Source organism: Neolamprologus brichardi, chromosome 1, assembly GCF_056152115.1.
Source record: "Neolamprologus brichardi isolate AB-2024 chromosome 1, ASM5615211v1, whole genome shotgun sequence".
NCBI lineage: Eukaryota > Metazoa > Chordata > Actinopteri > Cichliformes > Cichlidae > Neolamprologus > Neolamprologus brichardi.
Window position 1 is genome coordinate 35,387,891 of NC_142104.1, and position 15,889 is coordinate 35,403,779.

Here is a 15,889-nt window from a genome sequence, read left to right on the forward strand (position 1 = left end):
CACAACAAAAGTCGCCTCAAGGCGCTTCATAGATACAGAGAAAAACCCAACAATCATATGACCCCCTATGAGCAGCACTTTGGCGACAGTGGGAAGGAAAAACTCCCTTTTAACAGGAAGAAACCTCCAGCAGAACCAGGCTCAAGGAGGGGCGGGGCCATCTGCTGTGATTGGTTGGGGTGAGAGAAGGAAGACAGGATAAAGACATGGGCCCTTTCTCAATTCTCAAGTACGCGAGTACGGACTCGCGATTTGTACAATTGGTACACCAGCGTACTTGATGATGTCACAGGTCCGGAGTTTTTACTGCCGTCCTTAATTTAACTGTGAGTGATATATTATTAAGCTTAACTTTAATCACAGCCAAACCGGTTTACTCAGGAACAAATAAAACACTGAAATAAACCAAACATTTACATTTAGAAGTGATCTAAGTGACTTATATATCATGTTTAACCTCAGTAGTGAAATCTCTATTAATAAAAATAGTGTACATGTACATACGTGTACATACCTTAATAAAAACAAGCAGGTGAGATGTTAGAACGCTTTTATTTTTATTTTAGTGGGCACTCAATACAATAGACAACTACTGGGGTTTGGGGTTTGTTTAACGTGAGTAGCGAAAAGACAGCGGGGGGGTTGAAAACGATGTGCCGAGAGTCCGCTGTTCAAGCCGGCTGTAATAATCCTCAACCTCGCTGTCTGCTATGGAGCTGGCGGGTCACAGACGTCTCCGAAAACGTCGGAGCTCGTTTGGAAATATATGACATCTTGATAAATCGAGCAGATATTTGAAGTTTACACAGCTACATTCTCGCTTGAAAAGAACTTAAAAGTTTATTTTGTGACCCAGAAAGAGTAATATTTAAAAGTTTTTAGACCCGCTCGTCCGCCATTGCCGCGTTTGAGTTTTGGACGAAATGCATTCTGGGATATTTAGCTGTACCAAGTCCACACAAGTCACCACCGATGCATGCTCGATAAAACGGGCGGAGCGAGAACACATCCGGGACTTTTTCGCGTTCTCGGCTTGATGCGTACTTCGAATTGGAACAGTACTTGGTCTCCGACTGATGACGTATCACGAGTACACGAGAACGCAAGTATGCACAAGTACGCATATTGAGAAAGGCCCATGCTGTGGAAGAGAGACAGAGGTTAATAACAGATATGATTCAATGCAGAGAGGTCTGTTAACCTTTCGGGATTTACTTAATCACACATTATATTACATAAAGCACCTCGAGGCTTCTGTTGTTGTCATTTGGCACAATATAAACAAACTGGAGTGAATTTAATCGTGGGAATCTCTTCTGATTCCTCCGCCCCCTTTCCAGGTGTTCATGTCTGTAGATGAGCAGGATGCAGGAAGCCAGGAGACCCCCAGCGGAGAGGACAGCACCCCCACAATGACCAACCTGGTGCCCCCCGTGGCCCTCCCACAAGAAGAGCGTCCTCTGGTAGAATTCGATTCCCCCGACTCAGGGCTCCCCTCCTCTAGAAACTACTCTGTGACCTCTGCTCACTCCCAGATCCTGTCTAGTATCGATGACGGTCAGAGCACAGAGGAGGAGGGCGGGGGCGCGGAGGACGGCAGGACTCCCAGTGAGGGGTGCCGGGACTCTCTGACGGAGGACAGGCTGTGCAGTCAGCTGGACAAACTGGTGACCAGCGGAGCAGCTGCTGAGGGGACGTCACCATCGCTCTCTTCCTATACAGTACGTACAGTGTGTGGTGAGTGACACCAACCTGCAGCCTGGACACACTGTGCAGTAACACTGAGCAGAAAAGCATTTTTCATGTTCCAGATCGAGCTGTTGGACACGGTCGCCCTCAACCTGCACAGAATAGACAAAGACGTCCAGCGCTGTGATCGCAACTACTATTATTTCACCACGAGCAACCTGGAGAAACTCCGCAACATCATGTGCAGGTAGAGAAAGACCTGAAGACGCAAGAAGATCCTTCTGTTGTTTTATGACGATGATTCAAATGAAACTGCAATGTGAAGCTTTCCAGCAGAAAGACAAACCTGTTTTACTCGACGTGTCACGTGATGAGTCAGGTAGTCGCATAAACCCAGGACAGGTCGGTTTCTTTTGCTGTAAACAAAATCAAATCGTTTCAGTCAGCCTTTACTAACAGCTGCTACTGTTGAATATCAAAGAAATGCATCTGTATCGCTCCGTGGTTTAACTGGTGTGGCATCGCAGGCGCTGGTCTCTGTTAGTAAGAAGGCTGTAAACCTGATCCAGGGTCAGGTGCAGTGAACGGATCTGTTCTTGCTTCCTGGTGAAGCGATGCTCGGCCTGTCCGCAGCTTCCAGTGACAGACAGCTGAGTACTAACTCATGTTTGATACCCAAGTCTACTTTATGGACCTCAGTGCTAAATGGCATCATGCTGGCTGCTAGGGCTGCCAGGGCTATGTAAGACAGGCCTTTAAGGTGGAATTAATTAAGCCGTTATTTAAAAAGCCGTCAATTATAGACCTCACAAATTCTTGTGAGTAAAACAGCTGATCATCTGCAGAGGAGCTGCTTATTGTGGGTAGGAAGATAGTAAAGCAGTGGGATCTACAGATCTACAGATCTGCAGATCTGCAGATCTGAGACGTACTCTGAGGGTTTGGCTACTCTCTTCACTTTTAAATTCATTGCTGAATACTGTATGTACAGGAGTATTAAATGATTACTTGTGTAGTGATGAGCAGTGTTGGTCAAGTTATTTGAAAAAAGTAATCAGTAACTAATTACCGATTACTTCCCAAAAAAAGTAATCCCGTTACTTTACTGATTACTTATTTTCAAAAGTAATTAGTTACTTAGTTACTTTTTAAAAACAGGATTTACAACCTGAATAGGTGATAAAGTGATAGATCTTTCAGCCCAATTCTACTTTTTCTGCATAATCATCATACAAAATGTAATCAAATGGAAAAGTCTCTTTTTAAAACTTGTTTTATTAGTTTTAATCTTTTAACTTTATGCATCAAGCAAAAATTTAATTATATGCAACATTCACTGACTGGAAGAAATTTGTTTGACATTTAAACCTATTTTCTGCACATTCCAGCACATAAAATAAAATATTTTTGTGTGTTTACACTCAGTCTTTCAAATAGATGCAAGTAAAACACAGCAGAAAATAAATAAAGTCAAAGACTAGCGGTCCTGTTGCTCTATTTTCACCTGTAAAGCAGGAGTGGGGTAGGCGGAGGGTTACCCTGGTGCAGGTGTGCAGCGGTCAGTGGAAGAATCCGCGAGTTTCTCTGTGAGTTTCCCATTACGTCGTAGCTACTCGGTGCTTGTTTGGAAGTTTAGGGGTTTTTTCGCTGTAAAAAGAAGTTTTCTTCCCACGCACAACGGACACTAATGTTTTTGTCACTTTTTATGGAATCAAACTCAAAGTAAGGTCAGTACTTCCACGCTTTAAACGCTGCACGCTCATACTCTCTCTGCACTCGATATATGATCCATTGTTGATCTGCACACAGCTGTTGTCACGAACGTCGCACTCGCTTACGTCACTGTCATGAGACATTCTCGCAAAAAAATCACGGTTTTAGTAACGCAGTAACGCAGCGTTCCTACGGGAAAGTAACGGTAATCTAATTACCGTTTTTGCAATAGTAATCCCTTACTTTACTCGTTACTTGAAAAAAGTAATCAGATTACAGTAACGCGTTACTGCCCATCTCTGGTGATGAGTAGGTGCAGAAGGTGGAGGCGAGTATTTTACCGAGTGAGAAGAAGCAGGTTTTATCTCGAGCCGTGTTTGTGTTATTTCCAGTTTCTAGCGTTTTATTTGTGGAGAACGAATCACCAACATTTACAACAACTACCGATGTGTGCTCTCTCTTTAGTCCGTCTCTCTTTCTCTCTTCCTGGCAGCTATGTGTGGGAGCATTTAGAGATGGGCTACGTTCAGGGCATGTGTGACCTCCTCGCTCCGCTCATGGTCATCCTGGATGATGGTGAGCTGCAGCAGAACGCTTGTTTTCATTTCTGCGACAGTGTTTATTCCAGAACAAATATTCAATAAATGATCATTAACTGTGTGTGTCAGAGTGCCTGGCGTACAGCTGTTTCACTCAGCTGATGAAGAGGATGAGTCAGAACTTCCCTAACGGTGGAGCCATGGACTCGCACTTTGCCAACATGAGGTCACTGATCCAGGTGATGATGTTCGTAGAGTGAGTATCAGAGAGCGAGAGACGCTCCAGCTAACAGCTGGTGTTCTGTGTGATGGCAGATCCTGGACTCGGAGCTGTTCGAGCTGATGCAGCAGAACGGAGATTACACTCACTTCTACTTCTGTTACCGGTGGTTCCTGTTGGACTTCAAGAGAGGTGAACGCGACGTCCTCCTCTCTGTTTTCCGCGCGCAGACAAAGCGTGCGTGTTGAGAAGCGCTCTTTAGAAATGCCGATGACGGAAATGTGCTGTGTGCAGAGCTGCTGTACGACGACGTGTTCGCGGTGTGGGAGGTGATCTGGGTGGCTCCCAGGATTTCCTCGCAGCACTTCGTCCTCTTCCTGGCCTTGGCGCTGGTCACAGTTTACCGTGAGATCATCGTGGACAACAACATGGACTTCACCGACATCATTAAATTCTTTAATGGTAGGATGCACATTCATACCTGTTACTATCCTGCCACGCCCATCGCTGGAGATCAGAGAAGTGCTCTAAGTCTGAACAGTGAGTAGAAAGCTTCAGTGTCAGCGTGGCGGTTAGCGCTGCCATGTTCTCCCTGTACCTGTGTGGGCTTCCTCACAAACACATGCATAGTTCAAACTAATTTCAGGGCTCATCAGTTAGCTGCTGTGCTGTATTTCCACATTGGTAGCTCTCTCTAACAGCCTGTCTGATCCACAGAAATGGCCGAGCGGCACGATGTCCAGCACATCCTGAAGGTAGCACGTGAGCTGGTGCACAAAGTCCAGTCTCTGATGGACAACAAGTAACTGTGATGAAGAGAAGAGGAGGGAGGATGCAGAGGGAGAGTGTCTGACCCTGCTGGAAACTAGAGCACTTCCTGCCTCCACTTCCCCAGGCCACACCGGGGGGTCGAGGCGTCCCTTTGATGAAGGCCCCGGGAACGGGGCGGCTGCTGGAGCTCGGCCCCGATCTGTTTACATTGCCCTTCACGTGGAATGCCCATGGTACCTGTTCGGACATGTGGATTTGTCTGCATGCTTGTGAGTTTGATCACACTGTGAACGCATTCTTGAGTTTCCCCAGTCCTGCAGAGTTTGCGTGCATGAAACACACACACACACACACACACTATCACAACTCGTTTTCTAAAGTCGCACTCTTTTCCTCGACTCTGACAGAACATGTTGGACGCCTCTCAGTGTTTGTGTTTGTCCATGCAGTGCCATCTGTGGCCACTAGAGTGCAGGATGTACACACAGCAGAAGACTTCGCCACGAAGACGTTTTCATCAGTGACCAAATGGACTGTGCCAACGACCTTTTCATGAGTGTTTTCTACAAGCATGTGTGTTTTTACCCCCTCTTTTCTTTTTGTCCACAAAGTCATTACGACACAAATGTTGCCTTTTTCAGTAACAGCCCAAGGTACTTACTTGCACTTTGTTGTGAGCGGGTCCTTCGCGGTCCCTGTGAAGGCCACGCCACGGTCTGTGGGGGCCGGAGGAGCCTGCGAGAGGCCAGACCGTTTAGAAACTCAGGATGAATTGCAGCCAGCTTTTCTGAACATGTGGGTCAGTGTTTGAAGCATGTTTACTCCCAGAGCACAACAGGAAACGCAAGCACACGAGCCTTCCTCCTTATCCTCGCCATTTCAAAAGGGCCACAGCTACGTTTGAGAGCTGCACCTCAACTTATCTCAATCAGTTTAAATAGTTTTTAGCTCTTTTTGTGGCTGCTCATCAAGTTCAGAGAGCCAAAGGTTTCCGGCACAACGTCAGCGACATCCAAGGTGAGCAGGAGAAAGCTGGTGAAGAATCCAGCGACACTGAAACACTAGGAAACGACTTTACGTGTCGGGGTCATTACAAAATACCAAACATGCTATTTCTGGCTTCGCTGAGCCTACAAAGACTGACTGAGTTTTCAAAGGCAGACTAATGCCGGGCTCACACTGTGCGATTTTTGGCCCATTTTGAGCCGATTTTTCAGTCGTGCGACCGTTTTGGCGATCGGCCCGATTTTGGCCTTCATCGTGCATCGTGTAGTATACGTGGGGTAACGAGGAGCGATTAACACCTCACGACCAGCTCCCGATCATCAATCGCTCGTGAGGGTGTCACCGCAGCTTCTCACACTGCGCACGTGCAAACACAAATGTCAGCGAAAAAGACGGCGCAGCACGGCAGTGCAGCGTGTGATCTGGACACAAGCGATGGAGGCACAACTTGTAGAACTTTGGAAAGCTCATCCGAGCCTTTTCGATGTGGCCTCACCAAATGATCACGACCACAACAACCGTGAAAATAGTTGGATGGACTTTGCTGCTCAATCACAGCTGATCATGTTTTTCATTAGCAATTTAGCAAAGTTGATGGTGGTGTGTGTCTGTGTGAGTGAAAGACAGAGAGGGAGAGCGAGCGACAGAATTTCTGTTATAACCTTCATGTTATGGACGCACAGTGTGAGCACTCAGGTCGCATCAGAGCATCGGGTCGCATAGTGTGAGACCTGCATCGTGACCTACGAACTTCTAACCCCTGCGAGTCAATCGTGCAGTTTGAGCAGGAGCTGAATTGCGCGACTGACAAAATCGCACAGTGTGAGCCCGGCATAAGAAGACAAACTGATCTAATTAGGATTCGTTGAATTAAAATTTAAAAACTGATTTATGTAGCAGTGTTTGGATATTTTTATGAAAAGAATGAAAATCACAGGAAACCTCAAACAGCTGGCTGTAGTTTAGCAGACGTCACAATTATAGAATCGAGTTAGTGTTGTAGTGTTTGTTCATAACTAAAAACAGTATGTAACAGTTAGTCAGAAACACGTACCTTTCTTGGTTCCCCGTCCGCGAGACTTAAAAGGAAGTTCTTGTCTGATTGTTGGGGATCTCTCGCTAATCTGACAAGTAGTTGAGCTAATTTTGTGATAGACTTCCTAGAGTATAATTATTTCAGATAATCTTTGATTAACATTTAAATTTGCAGGATCCTTAACTATCACACAACAGATCTGAACTATAGTGTGGAAGCTCCAATAACCAGCTACAAGTAAATCCATTTAACTTCATAGAAAATGTCCGTTTCAGATCTGTGTTGAAATGTTGTTGGGTGAAGCTGCAGGAAATAGAAGCACACATTATTAGGCATTCCCTGGGAAAAAACAAACCAGATCGAGTATACGGGATAGAACGCGAGACACGAGGATGCAGGATGCGGTCAGTGCTTGTTTGACTTTTCGCAGCAAAGAATATTCTCGGGAAACATAGACCATCCTTTCAGTAATTTCCTTTGAAACATGCACACTGACCTGAAGGCACCACGGAGACTGTTCGACTTCCTTTTGCATTCAGGAGCACTGTCCAGAGAAGTGGTTGCAATTGTCCCTGTGAAGCCGAAGTCCAGCCTCTGAGACTCGGACTGGGTTTGTCTTTACAGTCCCGGGTTTAGAGAAAAAACAGAAATCTGAGAAGAAGCTGCTTTTAATGCCATCACTCGTGTTCAGTGGATCAGTATTACCGTGTGTTGGTGTTGGCTTCAGAGTAACAGCACATTCACGTATCTGAAGGGAGTCGGATGCTTTTTTGACACCCTCCCTGCTCTCCCGTCTTCTCAGTGTGACCCTTTATCGCTCCTTAAACCGTCCAACGCGACCGCGTACGCTCGGTCGTCCGACACGGACCCGCACCTGTGATTCAAGTGCCAAGAGTCTTCCCCGATCCTAACGTGTACTGTAGTCATCCTGCTCTCCGATTGCTAGTTTGATCCCAGGAACAGGCCGTGGCATTGGATGGACCTCGCTACGGCCCCTCCTCCCCGCCGCCGCGGAGGCTGGGAGGGGGAATCGGGTCCGTGCTTTTTCTTCCGATCAGGACGTTGTGTACCAAAGCCTTGAAACAGCCCCGTCTGTGGCGTGACGACAACGTGCAATTTCATACTGCATCTTGAAGACTGACTGTTTACTATTTGTGTAAAATATTTTTGGAAATGTTGTTCTTGAATTCTTTCACTACTGTGCAATTTCTGTCGTTTGAGAAACCCATCAAAGTCTATACTGCTGTACATATGAACCAAAAGCCCAATATTTCTATGAAGACAGACACAACATATATACAAATACACATATAACTTATTTTGAGATCTATTTTTGTGTTGGTTTTAGCAGCACTAGCCAGAGGTACTGTGCAGAAATGCAGAATGTGTGCAGACCATGTTACAGATTGACTGTTAAGTGTTCTCTTAATGTTGTGCACTGACTTCGAGATTTCAAATTTCTATTTATGTAGGGAGCCAACGATTGCATTGCTGAATATGTATTGGTAAGGGTGTATCATTTGCCTTGAATGTAATGTATTATTAAATAAGAAGTTGTTCATGAGCCGCCTGCTCTCCTTCCTTTATGCTTTTCTTGCTAACGTGTGGACACTTTTAATAACGTCTACACTGCCTTAAGGTTAAAAACACCTTTTGCTCTGCAAAAAATACACCTTGACCGCCTCACCACAAGGGGGCAGCATTTTATTCTCGTTTCCCATCCTTGAAAAGAAATAAAGTGGGCTGCCATCCAGCAGTTAAGTTTGCTAGTAGCTTTAATAGTTCAGAAAGTCAAACACAATAAATGTATTTTGTCAGGAACACATAACATTAGTAAGATTACACGATGAAGCTGATATTTTTAACTGGATGGCAAACAAAGGCTCCGTTACTCACTAGCTGTCAGGAGATTGCAGTCAACCAGTTTTCTCAACCCTCCAAACTCGAGCGCATAATCCGAGCTACGGTGGCCACTAGTGATGCGCGAATCATGAACGAATCGTTCAATACTCGAGAATCACTTTACTGACTCATGAATCCTGATTCACAAGCCCAACTGACTCACTGACTCATCCCTGTTGCTGTTAGCAGCAATGTATCTAGCTTATATCTAGCTCTGAACTGGAAGAAAAAACCCTGAGTAGAAGCTCACATCAAGACAATAGCTCCTTGGTTCACAGTAGCATCGCTCTGCTAACATGCTAACAGCACATTTCAGCTACTCACCCCCTCCCTCCTGGCTCACAGCTTCTTCTTCTTCTTCTTCTCTGTTGGCAACCAATGTTAAGGCGCATTACCGCCCCCTGGCTCACAGCTCAGTGGACATTTAGATGAGAAAATATATATTTAACACATTTAAGGAAAATACTAATAAAATAAAAATAAACAAAATAAATGTTTATTAAGCAATTTTGATAGGAAATTGCTTAATTTTAGAAATGTTTTTGCTCTTTTTTGCTCTATAAAATAGTTTTGTTTTTTTTTTAGAATCATTCATCTTAGCAGTGGGATTTACATGAAAAGAGAAACAAATTAAGTTTAAGTGAAAATGTAAATTTTTTGCACTCTCTGGTCAACTGACTCAGTGAATCAAATGACTCAAAAAACCCGATTCACTTTGGTGAGTGACTCATTAAAACTCGATTCAGTAAAAAGAATCAAATTTACCATCACTAGTGGACAAAACTGCAGGACAAAACAATTCTGGCTGCTGTTCATCTGTAACGGACGCAGGTCGTCAGTCTACTGTTGAGCTCAACTACCAAGATTATTATGGCTGTATCCCAATTCAGGGTCTGCAGCCTTAAAGGCCGCATTTTAAGGCAGATTGACGCGACGAAGGCTGTCCCAATGCGAAGGCTGCTCGAAATGGGGCCCTCAAATGTGTCCTTCATTTCCCTGAATTTTAAGGACGTGGCGGTGTAGACTTCGTGACCCAACATATCCCAGAGTTCATAGCGCGGCGGTGGGTGTGGATAATTTTGCCGAAAAAAACGGTGGAAGCGGAGTTTAAGAGTAAACTTTTAAAAGTAAGTGCTGAATATTATTATCGGAATTTAATCAGATTCATCAGAGAGAAAACATGATTTTAAGAATCAGAATCAGGGTTTTATTACCAAATGTTGAGCAGGTTTACAACATTAGGGAATTGCTGCGGTACTTAGTGCAAACATACTGTCAGACAACGCTTAAATAGACATAAAAATTAAAATTAAAAGTGCTAAGTAGATATATACATGAGCCAATGTCTGCAGCCAATCACCTTCTCAGCTGCAGTGGCGGTCCTAGCCCTTCTGGCGCCTCCCCCCTCCCCCACCACACACACACACACACACACATTAAGGATTAACCATTGACATAAAACTGTTGTTGGAACCATACTGAATTTCACCAGAGAAACACACATATGAAGAGAGAGAGAGTATGCATAGTATGCAAACAGCTACCAAACAGCCATCATAATCCGTCATACAATGAGAACAGGACAAATCAACAATGACTAATTAATATTAAAATCTGTAACATAATGTATTGTTTGGAGTTTAGTCTGTTACTGTTGCTATTTTTACCATTTCTTCTTGGAGCAACTGTAACTCACATAATTTCCTTAGAGATTAATGAAGTATTCTGATTGGTTCAGGATGACCTGCCATTATCCAATCACACGTCTGCTTACCTGCATCTTTTGCTCGTTTCTCCTCCTCTTCTTTTCTCTTTTTTCTAAACTGAGCACCTGATGGCTTTGAACTTTTCTCGTCCATCTTACATTGGTTTGAATTTTGCACTCCAGTATGAACACAAATCCCCCAACTCGAGGATCACCAGAACATGATCTAACAGACCTACACCTTAGTTCACAGATTCACTTTGTCGAGGGTTTATTTCTGGGATTTCACACAACCCAGGATTCAAATCATGAATCCATGATGGGCTTGGATTTATAACATTATGAATGAAATGTGCTCTATTTGGAAGCAGCTGGCCCCCCTCCCCTGTCGATGGGTTGTGTGTGAGACTTTAAATCATCAAACTGTAAATTATAAATGTTAAATTGTTATTGATCCCTTTACCCCGAGTCCTAAAGTGTATATTTATTTTCTTACTCTTCTTATATTTATTGTTTGTTTACTTGCGCTGCTGTAACTGGAGCCTCGTCGTCTCGTCTCTCTATATGCTGGACTGTAGCGGAGATGACAATAAAGTTTACTTTGACTTCAGCAGCGAGCAGGTGCACCGAGGGCTCACTTTTCGTGTATAGAATTTAAAAAAAAAAAAAAACATCGGTGCAAATTATAAGTCTGTATCATGATGTCTGCTGTTTTCATGTTTGTTGTTTGGTTTTCATTTTGTTTTATTTTGCGAGTTGGTTATTAGACGCTGCTCCAGCAGTGTTGGGAAGGTTACTTTTAAAATGTATTCCATTACAGATTACAGATTACATGCCCCAAAATGTATTCTGTAACGTATTCCGTTACGTTACTCAATGAGAGTAACGTATTCTGAATACTTTGGATTACTTAATATATTATCATGCTGTTTACAACTACATGAATGTACTATTGCTGTGATTTATTACTGTTACTGAAGGTCTGCGGCTCCGAACCGTAGTAAAGGGACCTCTGACTAATACGGTGGGTTCTGTGTCGGCTCGTAGCCAAAAACTAGCTTTACTTTGTTGTCTGGGTCAACTTTGCTAGCAGAGACAGAGAGAGGCGTTGAAAGGCTGCTCCAACGAACTTATTGTTTTTGGAGGAAAACACGAACACGGTGTACAGTCGAGTCTTAATAGCTTACTTACAACTGGGCTCGTCAGGCTCTCTTCTTGGCTGCAGTGGTTATTATTATATTTACATGCTTCCAGCTCCCGTTTTTGCTCGATGACAGCTCGTACTTTTCCTTTTTCTCCCTCCCTCGCTCACAGACACATAACGGGTATGGCAGTCCATTCTCCCTGCAGCACGGACTACACTGCCCATGATGCTACATTCTTTAGAGCTATACCTGTAGCATTCTGCCTGTTAGCTTAGCACAACAACTGCGCTCTCTCACCCAGGAAACACGCAGAGAGAGCATAACCCTGTAACCATGGCAACCGTAACGCTGCCTGGAACAACAGAACGTAGCTGTCAAACAAAACCCAAACAGTCCTGACCCGCCACAATATGAAACAGGGAAGTACCGCCGTGTAATCCATTTATTTCAACAAAGTAACTGTATTCTAAATACCACCTTTTTAAACGGTAACTGTAACGGAATACAGTTACTCATATTTTGTATTTTAAATACGTAACGGCGGTACATGTATTCCGTTACTCCCCAACACTGCGCTCCAGCCAGCCAGAGAATCCCCCGCCGCCCCACCCTCTCCTCTCTGCGCCGCAAGCAGCAGGCGCACCTCGCAAACGGAGGGCGCCCTTACTCCCAACAAATGGGCGATAGAAAACCGATCGGTGCCTGTGACATTCCCAATATGCGCTGGCTGACGTCGGGGCAGCATGAGTACGAGCAATTTTTATTTATTATGGTAGAGGACTTGAAGCACATGACATGCCTGGGGCCAGCTCGTTTGCACAGTGTCTGAGTGGCAGGAGACACACCGTCTGGGCCAGGAGCTTTCCGAGCATTCAGACTCTTAAACTGCTTCCTCACATCTGCTTCATGAATACGAAGGTGTTATGAAGGAAGGAAGGCTCAGGGTTTAAGTAATCAGCATCATGGGCTCATCCGATTAGAATAAGAATAAGCAGTCATCTAATCATTCACAGGGTTCTCCTTTTATTCTCAAATCAATAAAGCAAAAAGGGAAGGAAGGAAAGACACACATGGACTGCCAATGCTGAAAGAAAACAGAGATTTAAGTTACTCATTATCTTAAATAATACATAAAATAAAAAACCCAAACAGAATCTCACCTCTGCTGCTGCCCCGTGTGGGAGTGAAGAAAGAGTGAGCCAAAAGCAGTCCTTATATAATGTGTGACAGGTGAGCGCAATTAAGGACAAGCACCACACCCAATCAAAGGTGAGAGAACTAAACAAGGTGCATCTGGTGAAGTGAGTGGGTGTGCTGGGATGTGCTAAAAGGTGGGTCTTTACAACAGAAGGGTTGTAGTGGGAGAAGGTGGTGTGAAATCCTTCTTGGTGTGGGGTGAGGAGGGGGGTGTTGGAGGTGTGAAGGCTGCCTGATGGCTCGTCAAAACGGCAGTAAAAGTCGTTAAGGGTGTTGGCCAAGAGCAAGTCATCAGTGGAGTGGGCGGTTTTAGGCTTGTAGTTGGTGATGTTCCTAAAACGTTTCCACACAGAGGCCGAGTCATTCTCTGAGATCTGCTGCTGCATCTTCTCAGAGTGCTGATGTTTAGCAATGTCCACTTTAGTGAACCTGTACTTGGCCTCTCTGTAGCAGTCCCTGTCTCCGCCTCTGAACGCCTTTCTCTTTTCCAGCCACAGCTTTGAGTTTAGGAGTAAACCAGAGTTTGTCATTGAACGAGTTTGCTCATAACCACCTGTTGTTTAGCGTCAAATCTGCTGGCAATAACTGTGATAACATCAGGAAAAATGAGGATGTTTATACACACGTGTTAGAGAGGACGGTGAGAAAGAAATGAAACATGCGGTTTGACTCTTTCAAAGTAAAATTACTTTACAAGGTTCACTACGTATGTGGCCAATCTCTGGCCACATACATAAAACATGTTTGGGTGGACGCGACCCATTTTGGCAACAGCAGCTTCCACAACATTTTTTCTATCAAAACCCCCAATATTTCTGTACCTTCAACAGCTTTTAGTTAGGAGAAAGGGTTAGCTGTCGGTGAGCCAACACTTTGAGTCAAATACTTTAAAAGTACTCTTTGATACACTTGTACTTTTTTAAACAAGCAATGATATTTTAATTTGAAAGCTTTACTCATTTCAGATACAACATCTGCTCCAGCTCAAATGAGGTGGTAATAAAGGCGCGGTGTGCAATAGTAACAAGTATTACTCGTATTTGTTACCCAGTAAGGCCATGAACGTGATGTGCTGCACTGCACATCCAGAACTTACCGTTTAGTTTTTCTTAAATTAAAGATGGTCAAATGCTTTGATTGCATCTCTTTTTCTTGCATTTCTACATAATAATGTATACTTTATTAACCCCCACAGGAAATTCCTCTCTGCATTTAACCCATTCCCTCAGTGAAGCAGCAGGCAGCCACCAATCCAGCACCAGGGGGTAGTGTGTTGGGACAGTACCTTGCTCAGGGGTACTGTTCAGTGGATTTGAACCCCCGACCATCCGATCATGGGGCGCCACTCTACCTACTGAGCTATCCCTGCCCTTTATTTATTTTTTAAATAATGGTGCACCACTGCAACTATGACGAGACCCAAACATGCCTTAAAGCCTCTAACAAAAAAACTAGTTTCCTCCACTCTCATTTTACTTAGATCAAAATATTAGGAGGAAGTTAATATTTTTCAGTACAACTGTAAAAGTACTACTTTTGTTGTCATTAAACTGATTTAATTACAGCAGCACATGGTGCACAGGTGGGCCTAACAGAGGAGTCAAATCTCCTCAGATTATTTCACAAAACCAGGTCATAAAACTAGGGCTGCCACAAACGATTATTTTGATAGTCGACTAGTCACCGATTATTTTTGCGATTAGTCGACTAATCAGATCATCATCCATTGGACGTAAAACGTACAGCTTATTGCACCAGCAGCATCTGCTCTTATATAACTATCATTAGCTTACAGCTTTAAGTGTTTAAGGTATGTGCTAACTAACAATAAAGACAAGATGATAGTTTATTAAATTTTAATGAAATTTGCAGATTGTTTCAGTGAAGTTTAATAAACTCCTTGCTATCTAAAATATAACAGGACACCGGAGTAAATTCTCGAGCATCTCACACTTCTGATAATCAGCTGTCTGCTTGACGTTTATTCAGCTGTGTAAAAACTATAACTTTAATCTCAGCCAAACTGATTTACTCAGGAACAAATAAAATACTGAAAAAAGCCAAACAATAACATTTTTAAGTTATCTAAGTGACTTATATATCATGTTTAACCTGAGTAGCGAAAGACGGCGGTGGGTTTGAAAACGATTAGCCGGGAGTCCGGCGTTCTCACGGCTCTAGTTAGCCTAGCCCCCGGCTAGCTATCGAGCTAGTGGGTAACAGACGTCTCCGAAAACGTCGGAGCGCTTTTGAAAATATGTGGTGTCTTGATAAACTGAGCAGATATTTGAGGTTTACACAGCTACATTCTCGCCTGAAAATATGTTAAACATTTATTTTGTGACCCAGAAAGAATAATAAGAGTAATATTAAAACTAACTAGCTGCCACCATTGTTGGAAACTGAGCTGGGCTGCGCTATGAATTCTGGGACGCAGCTTCTTCTTCTTCGGGGTTTAACGGCAGCTGGCATCCTTGTACATGCAGTGCTGCCATCTTCTGTTTCAGTCCGTTATTACACTCTTAAATCCTACTACTTATTCCTGCGTCTTTCAGGATCTTACAAAGCTTCAAACGACGCGTCGACTATTAAATCAGTCATTGACGATTTTGATAGTCGACGTAATCGTGACTAGTCGACTAATCGTGGCAGCCCTCCATAAAACAATAATATGGTTATGCCTATTTTAGTTATATGAGTGCTTGTTTGAAGAAAAATAAAAGGGAAGAGGATCAAAGCTTAGAGCTGAAGTAGCCTAGCGAGCAGAAGGCCAGCTGATCGATCTGCGTTACCCGATGGATCCATGCAGGTGTGGGTGGATGAGGCTCCGAGTGTCCAGAGTATAAAAGCAGCATGAAAGCACCAGACTGATGTTCATAGCAGCACTCAGCTTGTTTGGTTGTTTCATTAAACTGTGGGTGTGTGTATTCGGATCATTATACACAAGAAACAGACCAGTTTGTTTTT

The 15,889-nt window shown here is 43.8% G+C and overlaps 1 protein-coding gene across 5 annotated transcripts in view; it reads left to right on the forward strand.

Annotated features, from left to right (window-relative positions):
- The window catches only part of sgsm2 (small G protein signaling modulator 2), a 109,985-nt gene extending 103,788 nt beyond the window's left edge, over positions 1-6,197 (forward strand). For 3 of the 5 annotated variants that reach the window (XM_087841401.1, XM_087841400.1, XM_087841402.1), the window contains 7 exons: positions 1,341-1,721; positions 1,812-1,936; positions 3,896-3,978; positions 4,071-4,180; positions 4,257-4,353; positions 4,456-4,623; positions 4,879-6,197. In XM_087841401.1, the coding sequence (XP_087697527.1) occupies positions 1,341-1,721; positions 1,812-1,936; positions 3,896-3,978; positions 4,071-4,180; positions 4,257-4,353; positions 4,456-4,623; positions 4,879-4,967 (1,053 nt within the window). In that variant the 3' untranslated portion in view covers positions 4,968-6,197. The remainder of the gene's footprint in view (positions 1-1,340; positions 1,722-1,811; positions 1,937-3,895; positions 3,979-4,070; positions 4,181-4,256; positions 4,354-4,455; positions 4,624-4,878) is intronic. The other 2 variants (XR_015719095.1, XR_015719097.1) reach the window with 2 other exon arrangements.
- The last annotated feature ends 9,692 nt before the right edge of the window (positions 6,198-15,889 follow it).